The 12,520-nt window shown below is 36.0% G+C and overlaps 1 protein-coding gene across 1 annotated transcript; it reads left to right on the top strand.

Annotated features, from left to right (window-relative positions):
- Positions 1 to 4,261: 4,261 nt before the first annotated feature.
- LOC311605852 (prolactin-4A1-like) lies at positions 4,262 to 8,764 on the top strand (the record flags this gene model as incomplete). Its single annotated transcript, XM_084796709.1, has 4 exons — positions 4,262 to 4,378; positions 5,971 to 6,075; positions 7,139 to 7,318; positions 8,576 to 8,764. The coding sequence occupies 4 exons, from the start codon at positions 4,262 to 4,264 to the stop codon at positions 8,762 to 8,764; spliced, it is 591 nt and encodes a 196-aa protein (XP_084652835.1).
- Positions 8,765 to 12,520: the final 3,756 nt, after the last annotated feature.

Below are 12,520 nucleotides of genomic sequence, written 5' to 3'. Positions count from 1 at the left end.
TAGTTAATCACATTGCCTTTACTGTTAGAAAGGAAACTGGCAGACGCTGGAGTTCTACATGCTTTCTCCTTTGTATTTGCTTTTGGACTCCACGGATTAATGCCACTAACATTTATCATTTCTTCCTGCCCCAGGTAACCAAATAGAGAATCCTAGTTACAGACATGCTTTGAGGTATGTCTCCAAGATTATTATAGATTTTCATCATGGTGACAATCAAGTACTGTAAAAACTATAACCCGTATCAACTTGACATCCATCCATACAACTTTGAAATCATCATTTTCCACCCCTTGTCATTACTGTTTATGACTATCTTGTGTTGCAAATTGTATTCAGTCTACTTCTTAAAGCCTTCAAAGTCTTCAACACTCCTAGCACTGCTCTGAGCAGCCATGCTATCTCTTAACTGTGAGATACTATAAAATTAAAAACAAAAACATCAAACAGCACACAAAAGAAACATTCTTCTCCAAAAGAGAGGTGTAAGGACACACATAATTTCTCTCTTAGGCTAGCTTCACTCATATCCACAGCTTACTATAAAAAATAATTTGGTGAACATCAATGTGCAAGTATGCCTGCAATTTTTTCATTTGGAGTCTTTTCTATAAATGGCAGAATAGAGTCATTTGTAACTCCAATTTAGTTTCTCAAAAGTAATACAATCTGATTTGCACAGTAGCTACAGTAGTATGCCACCAACAGTGTATAAGGGTTACATTTCCTCAAATCTTAGCCACCATTTGTTAACTTTTCTTGAGGATTGTGATTTTTGACTTGAGAGACATAGAACCTAATATAGTTTTAATTTGATTATCTATGTAGCTTTGTTATGCTGAAGATTTTCTCATGTGTTTACTGACCATTTCCAGTTCAATGCTTGAGAACTATTTGCTTGTTCCATTAACCTATTAATTGATAAGTTTGCTTATGAGATGAAGTTTGTATAGTTTGGTTAAATCCTGATATACAAGTTTAGGAATCCAGAATATGTATCAATTATCTTGAATATTTTTGTGACATAGGTACATTCTTCATATTCAGGAAAAGAAGCTGAAATTAAAATCAATAATTAATGCTCATTTTTAACACCCTTAGGCTTCCCATTATTTTATGCTGTACACATTACTATATGGTGATAATAAAGAGACTCTATTGATTTTTTATATTACAGAGTACAATATATATGAATTTAGAAATTTTTCATTTATTCTGTAAGGAAAGCCGCACATTCTAATTTAAGGTCAAAATATGGCTATAATTGAAAAATGAACATTTTAATCTAGTTTGAGTAATTATAAACTATTGGGATAGTTTAAAAGAAAAGAAAGATAATGAAACAAGGAATCCCCAAAGATTACACTGATTTTATTTTGTGTTGGTCATTTACTTCTGAGCAAACAGCCTACCCTTCAAAGACAGAGGAAAGAAAGATGGATATGAGACAACCAGGGACATCAACAGGCCATGGAAGGAGTCCTTCTGTGATGGAAAATTCTAACAAGACAGGCAAAGGTGTCTGCATGAGCAGGCTGTGCTATGTGGCTAAAGATACAATGTTCAATGACGGACTTGTTGATTTCCTGCCAACATGTAGACTTCTGTTTCAGGATGAATGTTCAAACCAAATAAACATTAATTCATAACTCTGAAATAGATGTGGGATGGATAGCCACAGTATGTGGAGGATATAGCACTCTAAAGGAGAATAGGTTTAAACTTATCTCAGGAGTAGGTAATTGCCACAGATGCTAGGTATCCAATATACATGATATCCTAAGGAAACTGTGCTGTTGTATATGTGTAGTGGAGACAAATGAGACGTGTACCTAGGGCTATAGCCATGTTAATGAGGCCATTACAGTTCCCTGAGGCAGTAGTGTCAATAGACTGTCACCTGGATCCACATCCTCTCCTTCCCTATCATGTGACCTGAAAGTGGTGTGATAGAGTATATAGAAGATGGAAAGTTAACTGAAGGGGAGTCATCCTGTGAAGAAGCTTTCCTCCTTGAGTATCCAAGCTTCTGTGAGACTTCTCAGACATGTATTTCTCTTTGACTCGGCAATGCTCCTCCAGTAAGTGTCACTTTTACTCATGTTCTTCTACATAGGACTAAGAAACATATTGTTTTACCATGTTGAGTTTGAATGGCCCTATTCGTCTAATGTTGGTGCCCTATCTGGGAAGAAGTACCAGAAGGAAGGCGACATAGATCTGAAAAAACTTTTTATTTGTCACTCTAACATGTAGTTGCACAGTAAATTCTTTAGCCAATAGTATTTAAAGAGGAGTCTTCCTTCTCCTAAAGACATGGGTCAATGTCTTGAGACATTTGGGGTTGTCTTAATTGATCTGAGTTAGAAACTGGGAGCGTTTTTGATACCTAGTGAGTAGAATCCAGCAATGCTTCTATGCAACCTCCATGCAAAGAACAGTTACAAATCAAGGTATGATTATAAATTCACAATTGCAGAAATTGAGATGTTTGCTACAATGAGGGTACAGTGAGTCTATGGGTAATATTCTTTCCAGGATCACTTCTATACGTTGCTCGACATGAATAAATCTAAAGAAATCTTCATTACAGGAGACTAGTAGAGGTAAGCCTGAAACATGCAAGCATTAGACAGCTTTCACAACTTCCTTCAACCAAAATATCAGTTCAACAAAAGGCTAGGGTCAAGATTTTCTCTCTAGAATCTTGGTATTTTCAAGAATAATGAGTTAGCTACAATGATAAGAGTTCACAAAATGGAAAACCAAAATCATTAGTCTCTAAAACTCATCGTAGGTTGTGAAAGCCATACAGATAATAAATATAAAGAATGTGTGTGGGCATAAAATAACATTTGGAAATTATTGTGAATTTAGAAATATGTAATATAAATTATTTGACCATATTATATCATTTTTAGCAAAAAAAATTAAAATTTACTTTTATGGTATACAATTTTTGGAATATCTAGTTTGTTTGTATATTTCAGTTTGGAGATTTTACTGCACATAAATCTTCACCAATTCCATACATTTGTAATGGGCATTTCCAACAACATTTATTAAAGGTTATCTGGACATTAGTGTCTTGAAACTCACATTCTATATCTGAAATCTTTCAGGTTAATGTGTCTAAAGGCAGATAGGCTTAAATTTCATATATACATATCTGCTTATCCTTTTGAGACTGCAAATTATTAATTTGTTAGAACTATGTCCCCAACAATATAATGAAAGTCAAATTAATGATGAAATGATCGATGGTCATTGTCATAAACTGAGAAGGTATGTGCTACACAGATCAGGAAAAAGTAGACACAATCAAACTCCTAGGCAATCAATGGCAATGTGTCAGTCTTTACATGTAAGGCCAGCAATCCCAGGCAGCACTGCACCTAAGTACTACATATGTGCCTCCTGCCACACAGATGGACAATGATAGCTCACAGGCATGTAGAATGTGTGACAAGTAGAGTGCAGTGTCCACAGTGAAGTCATTCTGCTTCAAAATACTGATTCTAGGACTATGAAAAATCATGTAACTTTATTCCACCATCATTTTCATGAATATAATTTGATGATACATAACGAAGGCCCACATTACTCGGAGGGTTATTGCAAACATTAGATTCAGAAACCAATCTGAAGTTTTTGGCAAAGGGGCAAAGGCATCACATGACTGTGTTGAGTTAGAGAAGCTATGCTATGGCATTGTTTCTGTGGGAGAACTGTCTTCATTTTCCATGTCAGCAATCCAGGACTCATGTGTTTATTTAGATCACACAGGATAATAAATCAAGCCAATGAGCTGTGCTGTCCTTGTCATGTCAGTGTCAAAAATGTTAGTACCTGACATTGAATTATAAAAGACAAAACTGGTGAGAATTTTACACTGAAAATCACTAGAAACCCCCAAGACATTAACCCACCTGAGGAGAAAGACTAGCTCACCCTGGATCAGATTTAAGTTAAGATAAAAATGTTTGGAAGAATACAGAAGCATTCTTACAAGTGATAGAAAGATTCAGGAAGTCTGTTTTCTTTTCAAACTATAAACCTGTGCATGCATAACACAGAAGAAATTATTCCTTCACCAGAATGAAAGAATATCAACTTGTATAGGCACAAAGGACATCTCATGCTTTTCTAGACAGGGTGACTGTTGGTAGCCTCATAGGAAGAAACCTTAGAGTGGCTCCTCTTTTCTTTAACAGGAACACTGCTCTTGTTGCTGTTATCCAACCTGCTCCTGTGGGAGGACATGACCTCTCCTGTGAAAGCTAAAATGTTGAATGTGTCCAACCAGACACTCTTCAATGAGGCAATCAAGACTTCCCAGGATATGAATCGCCGAATTTCCTTCCTGTCCACTAACTTTGTAAGTGTTATCACTAATCTCTGGAGCACTGGCAATCTGTTTTCCATGGCAGTGAAGCTGAAAGGGGAAGAGCATCATGGGCCACTTTAACATGATATACTCTCATAGGGAAAACCTTACATCACTGAAATATGAAGTAATATAACAGCACACTTCAATGAAAGTCAAACATTCACTAAAAAATACAATGATTTTTTTCTTGATATTTTAACTTTTACTTTAATTTACTCTTGTAGCACAAAGTCCTGAGGTATAAGGAAATGTTTTGGTCTTCTATTCCTTTGTATAGGGGACATACTACGTCCTTTGGTATCCTTCATTTAGGATGCTATAAATATCCAATAAAGAAGGGCTGTTTCACAGTGAATTTGGAGTGTTGAATAGAATTGAAGAAACAAAGAATAGATGGGGAAGGAAGAAAAATAAGCAAGTAACTACATAAATCCCTAAATGATAAGAACTATCATTGAATTAGTTCCAAGACATGAGCTTAGGATGGTGAATCACGTTTAGAGTTAAAGCAGACCCTCTACTCTTAGTAACGATCACTTAAATTCAATATGCCATCTATTTTAGAGTAATATAAAAGACAAGAGCAGATGGTACTTCAGTACATCAGTTAGCATGTAAGAATGTGGACCAAAATTTATAATAAGTATGTATTTCTATCATGCATTATACTCACTAGTTTTTCTATCACTTTGTATTTTTTTGTTTTGTTTTTGTTTTTTGTTTTTGTTTTTTCAAGACAGGGTTTCTCTGTGTAGCCTTGGCTGTCCTGAACTCACTTTGTAGAGCAGGCTGGCCTCAAACTCACAGATATCTGCCTGACTCTGCCTCCCAAGTGCTGAGACTAAAGGCGTGCGCCACCACTGCCCAGCTCACTTTGTATTGTTAATTATCCCAGCAACCTTTTCAAACTTTCACAAATTTCTTTAGTAATAGTTTTTATGACAATGTGTCGAGTAAGTATACTGAAATAAATGTAACAATTTAATAATGACAGATTGGCAAATGTTTATACAGTTAATATTTTTCTATTTTTAACTGACTCGTTGTTTAAATTTTCCTAATTATATAGTACCCAGTAGTTTGAAACAACTATTTTGTGAATTTATGACCATATTTGGACAGTTTCATAGATGCAGTGGGATTTGATAAAGAAGTTCTACTAGTGTAATGACTAGTTAAGAAAACATCAGTTTAGATAAAAAAAGAAATAAAAAATTAATGAATAAAAACATATAAGAATTTTGGAAGTGGCACAAATACTAGTTAAATATTGTCATATTACAAAACTTATGTTTGCAACTTTGTAGGTTTTAGTGTCTACTTGCCATATAGTCACTTTTAGAAAAGATGAGAATAGCAAGGAGAAAAAGAGGTTGATAGAGTAGAAAACTGGATGACTCAGAAATGAGATTACAATTAAAATGGAAATAAGTAGATTTAAAAAGTTACATTTCTAATTCCTTATTTTTGTTTTTAGCATTAACTTTAATTTTCATATCTATCAAATACATTAATTCCCAGATCAATGATAAATTCACTTAATTTAGAAAAGACAACTAATTGTATATTTATCATTTCAGAATAGGGTTTATGCCCGAGGCCGAGGATTTAACCAGAGGACCTTCCAATGCCACACTTCTTCCCTCTCTTGTCCGGAAAACAAGGAGCAAGCCGAAAAGATGCAAGTGAGTTCTCAGCCTTGTTTATCACCAATACAACTGAAGCAGTACACTGGTGTTCCATAATCTTATACTGCTTATATACATTATATTACGGTATAATAGTATATGGCAACCACACTTACAGAAAAATAGATAAGGAATATGAAATCAAAGAAAAATCTTGAAAAATATTCATAAGATCATCACTAAGTAATATAGCAAATCTATAAACTATTCATTCAGAAAACCCATTCTACCAACGCCTACTCTGCAGTAAATGTGAATGAACTCCGGATCCGTGAATCGATACATACAGATGTATACGCAAATGAAGTACTAATAAAATTATGTTCATAATATGTTACATTAGGTCCTATGTTGGCAGAATTGAAGATTACTGAACATTATACCATCTATTCTTGACGTTTCTGTCTCTACGTGATCTACTTCTGTTTTCTCTCTGACCTCTTCACCTTTACCTATGTCATTACCGGAAGCCTGGAAGTCACCTGAAGAACAGAGTCCTGTAAAATGTCATATGATATTCCTCAAGATAAAACCCGCTCCTCTTATCATGAGGAGTGTATAAACCGACTCTAATGTGTAATGGCTATCATCTCTAACTTTTGATTCCCTTCCATTAAGCAACTAAGGTGATTGACAATGAAAATTATTATATATCCAAAATGTCCCCACAGATATAATCTACTTCATTGTTTTTCTTGATGATACTAGGATTTTGTATGTCTACATGCTTTTACTATGATTATGATGATGATGATGATGATGATGATGATGTAAAAAGGGAGGTCAAAGAAGAAATGACAATTGTTTGGAGTTACTACTTTGCTAGAAATTTCATAAAACATTCTTCTGATATTTCTGAATTTAATCTTGTAAACATCCTATAACATGAGCACAGTGGCTACATTTAAACTTATAAAGTCTCTAACAACAGAAGAATGTTGTAAATATGTGTAGAGTGTCCAAAGGAGGCCTGGTTCAGCCACTTGAGGGAAAGCTGCCTACATCTAAGCCTGTTGTGTTTCCTTTATTCTAATGGAACTGTTCTATTGTGATTGCCTAGTCGGAAGTCCTACTGAAGTTGGTGCACAGTCTAATGCAAGCCTGGGTCAACCCTCTGTACCATCTATGGGCTGAAATGGGTGAGAGGCTGGGATACACTCCTTCTGAACTCACAAAGGCCTTGGAGATTAAGACTTTACACAGAGATCTCCTGAAGACCCTGCAGAAGATAACCATCAATGTAAGCACTTTCCTAAATTTCCTTGTCTTTCTCACATAGGAATGGGATAACTTGTGTAATGGCAAATGAATTTTGAAACACTTTCCTTTGCAACACAAATGGGGTATCCAATTAAGTCAATATCTACACTACAATATTAATAACACCCAACCTTCTCTAAGGCACTTTACTTGGTACCTCACTTCCCTGGGATTTCGAGAGAAAAATCTCACAGTGATTTGGAAAGCATCTCTCTGGAAAGAAAGAGAGATGTCTAACTATCCCAGACGAGTTTATTCCAGCCAATGTTGCACTTTCTACACCTTAATACACCCAATTCCAATCTTCACTGGGCCAAGGGTTTTAACACATGTACTATATGGAATACTTATTTGCTAGAAAGGGAGAAAAGAATAATAGTCTGGTATCTGAATCCAAAAATCACAAAGGCAAGCCACGAGTAAACCTGAAGAACTGTAAAGCTCAATAATTGACAGAATTTATGCTAGCCCTACCATGTTCCTTGATATCAAATTACTAGCTTCCCATCTATCTGTTCCTATGCTGTGTGAGACTTCTCCTGGAGAGGCAGAAGACAAACAAGTCTACTCATTCCAGAAAGGGAACCCATGGCAGACTACACTGAAATCCACTTTGCTGAAACAATAGGTTTGTACTAGGGTTCTAACACAAATATGGTTGAGAGTTACTTGCAAGAGGTGACTCACAAGCAGCTGTATCCTGTATCACAGTAAAGTTCCGCCCCAGCCCCAACACAGGTGACAGTCATAAAAGCTAAATCCTGAGATCTCTCTGCACAACTTGGAGGAGGCTTGAGGGGTCTGAGAGACCTTTCTCCATACAGTTCATGTGCCAGTATCTACAATAGTAATAGTTTTTTAGTGTGTCTGTGAAGCTGGGAGGCACTTTGAGAAACTTCCAAGACTTCACATTCCCAGATATGGAATTTTTTTTTGAGTCTTTGAAACCTGCCCCTCTGTCTTTGGGGCAGTTCTTGATTGGGAACAAATTGTACAATGTCTAGGAAAAACAAACTTCAGTAGACATAAGTCTCATGACACAGAATACATCAATGTGGCCCACTTCTAGTTTGAAATGGCTACCATCTTTTAAGTACTTTGTGTCAGATAAATAAAAATCCATTGGTTTATTTGAAGTTTTACAATATTAAATTCTCACCAAATTGAATTTACCCTGTAGAAGAAATAGGATCCCAAACTCTGTAATTAATACTTAACTATTATTTTCGTTGATTAGGGTACTTCTGTAATGGAAGCAAATGGGAACTACCCCGCTTGGTCTGATTTGGGATTCGTGCAATCGCCTAACAGAGACACTAAATATTTTGCCTTTTTTAAACTGTTTCACTGCCTGCAAAAGGACTCAGGTCGTGCGGAAATGTTGCTAAAGCTCCTGAATTGCCGTCTGTTCCAAAGCAACTGCTAAGAGAAAATCCTTTCCTTCTGCCTCCGTGAGAGTTCTCGATGATACACTTGCGAAAAGCTTTGTGTTTAACATATCTATATGTTAAACATATGCCTAAGTGTAATTGCTCTGATCTTTAAAATAAAGAAAGTAAGCTAAGGTGCTTAAGATATCCTTTGTTGATTTCATTCAAAGTTCACTAAAAGCATTAATGACTTCTTACTATAAATGTCACAGACACCAGAAGTTATCCTGCAAATAATAGACATTGTAACATAACCTTAGAGTCACAAGATGTCACATACACGAGGTTGTTTGGCTCAAAGAATGGTATTGCTATCAATAAGTTCACCTGTATGCCATAAACATGGAGATATTTAGCTACATTATGAAAGATGACCACTCTCTAACCTGGCATTTGTACCATCTCCATAGACAACAAAATTATAGTGAAACTGGCTTGTCCCTAAGCACTGTAAGTTTTTTTTTTTTAAATCTGAAAACGTGAGGGCACAAACAAGTGTCTCTGGGTTTCACTACAACTGTCTTTAACCCTGATCTTCTGAATTGTCATCCTCTATCATCTTCTGAAAATAAGCATATTCTGTAGTCTCCCTTGGTCTAAGCAGAGTTCTCAGGAGTAGTTTCAACTTTATCACATTTCATTAGTTGAAAACAAGTTATTCTCTGGTGCTTCAAGTCACAGAATTAGAAAGGCAAAAATGATTGTTCTTACAATATTTCTTCTATTTACTTCTTCCAGATTTCATCTTTTTGCTTTGGATCCTCTCTAGCTCAGATCTTTAAGGATGACATGGTTGTCAGGCTGATTTACAAAACATACCATGCTTGCAATTTCTAGGCAATGGGAGCTAGCCCAGCCAACATTCTCATACACATTAGAATTAGATTTAAAAATAAGTAAAAAATAGGATCTGACTGATAAGATGCCCTTACAATACTAACTTTGGCTAAAATCTAAGAACATCTTAACCTTTAAACACTATTAACAAGTTAACACTCCCGGTGGTCAGCTAATTCACCACATAGGGAAGGGCGGGCCTGGAGTGAGAACAGTCTCTGGCATGAACTCAGGTGGCCATTATTTGATCACTGCCTCTTGGCGGGCGACCTTGTGGGCACACATAGGAAAGGGAGTCGGGAGTCAGCCTCTCCTGATGAGACCTGATAGGCTGAGATCAGACACTGGGGGATCTTGACAGGTGCTGGGACTTGCTGCTGGACTCCTGGTGGAGCACTGAATGTGATATGGAAGAATTGGGGGGGGGATGGAAGAACCCAGAGGGTTCAGCCTCACCAGGAGACTATCAAGGCCGGTGGATCTGGGCCTGCGCAAACTGTTGTACCAACCAAAGTCAATGCATGCAGTATACCTAGACTCCTGTTCAGATCTAGCCAATGGACGGCTCATTCTTCAAGATGTGAAGAGAACGGGGAACTGTCACACACATGAACTCTGGTGCGGAGGCCCAGTGGGCACAGAGAGCAAGGGGAAGCAAGCTAACAAGATGAGACCTGATAGGCTGTGGTCACATGGTGGGTGAGGAGGGCCCCTTCCCTCAGATTCTAGGGCAGGGGAATAGAGTGGAAGAAGGAAAAAGGAGGGGGCAACATTCAGGATGTAATGTGAATAACTTATAATAAAGTAAAAATTTAAAAACTCTTACTATTTTCTTTCTTTCTTTCTTTCTTTCTTTCTTTCTTTCTTACGTATACAGTGCTCTGCCTGCATATACACCTGCATGCCAGAAGAGGGCATCAGATCACATTATAGATGGTTGTGAGCCACCATGTGGTCCTGGGAATTGAACTCAAGACCTCTGGAAGAACAGTCAGCGCTTTTAACCTCTGAGCCATCTCTCCAACCCCCTTTAATATTTTTTCATGAAAATTTTCATTACATTAGAAGAATGCCTCACTTTCATCTGTTGAATGGCTACAATCCAGAGACAAATAGAACTAGAATCTCTGAAAGTCAGAATTTAAAAGAAAATTGACTACTAGATTTAAAAACAAAATGACTTTCCATAATTAAAGTTGTCTCCCCACACTGGTCTCATCCCTCATTGTCAGGGTGGTTTTATTTGAATTCTGTTCTTGCGAGCAACATCAATGGCCATGGAACATAACACAACATGCCCCAAACCGACCTGTCAATCTTTCTGTTACCTCTTGGATACAAGCAAGCTGTTGACTTGGGACCAAGTAGTCAAGTACAAGGATCTGTCAGGAACATTTCTCATTCAAATCATCAGAACTACCATATTATCAAAAAGGGATGCAATGATTGTTTTTATATATACAATGTAATCCAGGAAACATATTTTTAAAAACAAATCACATGACCACTCAATATATAACTGTAAGATAACTTTCAACATTTCTCCATAAACCTTAAATAAAATAAATAGAAAACTAGAAATAGAAAAATATATCACAACATAAACAAGGCTACATCTGAGAAATATATACCAGGTAAATGAGTTAAAATTACGTTTTTCCCAAATCATGGTGTTCATTTTCTCAACTCATGTTTAATATAATGCTTGAAGTCCTAGCAATAAGCAATAAGACAAGAAAATGTGAAATTCTAAAGACCATTAGATCTCTGGAATGACAATAGCTTTACCATAGTCAATAATCTTGTCACTGAGCTGTTAATTTAGGTTCCCAAGTATATTATTGAAAATATTAACTATATGGTATTTATAAATAAACAATACTCATTTTAAAGAAAGTATTTCATATTTCTTACTTCGTGGTGTTCAAAATACACACATACACACACACAAACACCAGTACATTCATGTATATATTAGCAAGCCTTGAGTTTATAATGAGAATGAGGCAGATTGAAAACTGAAGATCTAGGAATTTAAGGTCAGATGAGTCAATGAATGAATAAATTGTAGGGAAAAACCATGAAGGAAAGGATTAGTTAAGATTTTATTCCATAAAAAGGCCAGGGAACAAGGTATGTGTAGTCTTTTTTAAGGATTTCTAGTTTTTAAAAATACATACTTTTTGACTAAAATATGCTTATGTTACTTTCCTCATTACTTTCTCTGCTTTCAGCTGCTCCCAGACCTCTAAATATTTCCATTTGTAGTATATGTATTCTCAGAAATTTATCAATGAAGGAGTAAGGAAAAATTCTCTCAACAAAGAAAACAGATGCACAGCAAAATTGTACCAAATATTTAAAGAAAAGTTAATGTTAATGTTCTTCAAAATGTGTGATGAATACAAATGTAGAAACCACTACGAAATTCACTTTATGATGACATGTAACCCTGATACCAAAAAAGTGGACACAAGAAGAACAAGCGACAAAACAATAAAGCAATTATAAACTATGCAATCAACACATAGTGAAAAAACTGAGCAGATAATCATCACAAGAATAATACATATGACAAGTTATTTTTTAATTTAAGCTTTACTTGAGAAGAGAAAAACAAATAAAAACTGATTTAATATCACTATCACCCTAGTACAAACGTCATCATGTAGAACACAAGCTGAAGAGGATGTAAGGAAAAAATAACACATATGGAGCTGGTAAGGACTCAAATTGATATAGCGACTATAGAAATCACTATGGAATACATCCAAAATATTAAACTAGAAGTATCAGAGAACCTAGCTAGACCACTCATACGTATGTTCCAAAAAGAATTGTAAGTCACCATACCACAAAGATATTTGCACATCCATGTTTATTATTGTGATCTTTACAATATACAAGATACAAAA

Source organism: Acomys minous (genome assembly GCF_964271855.1).
Source record: "Acomys minous genome assembly, chromosome: 9".
In the NCBI taxonomy this organism is placed as follows: domain Eukaryota; kingdom Metazoa; phylum Chordata; class Mammalia; order Rodentia; family Muridae; genus Acomys; species Acomys minous.
Note: the sequence above shows the minus strand (reverse complement) of the source record. Positions and strands in the feature narration are given on the sequence as shown.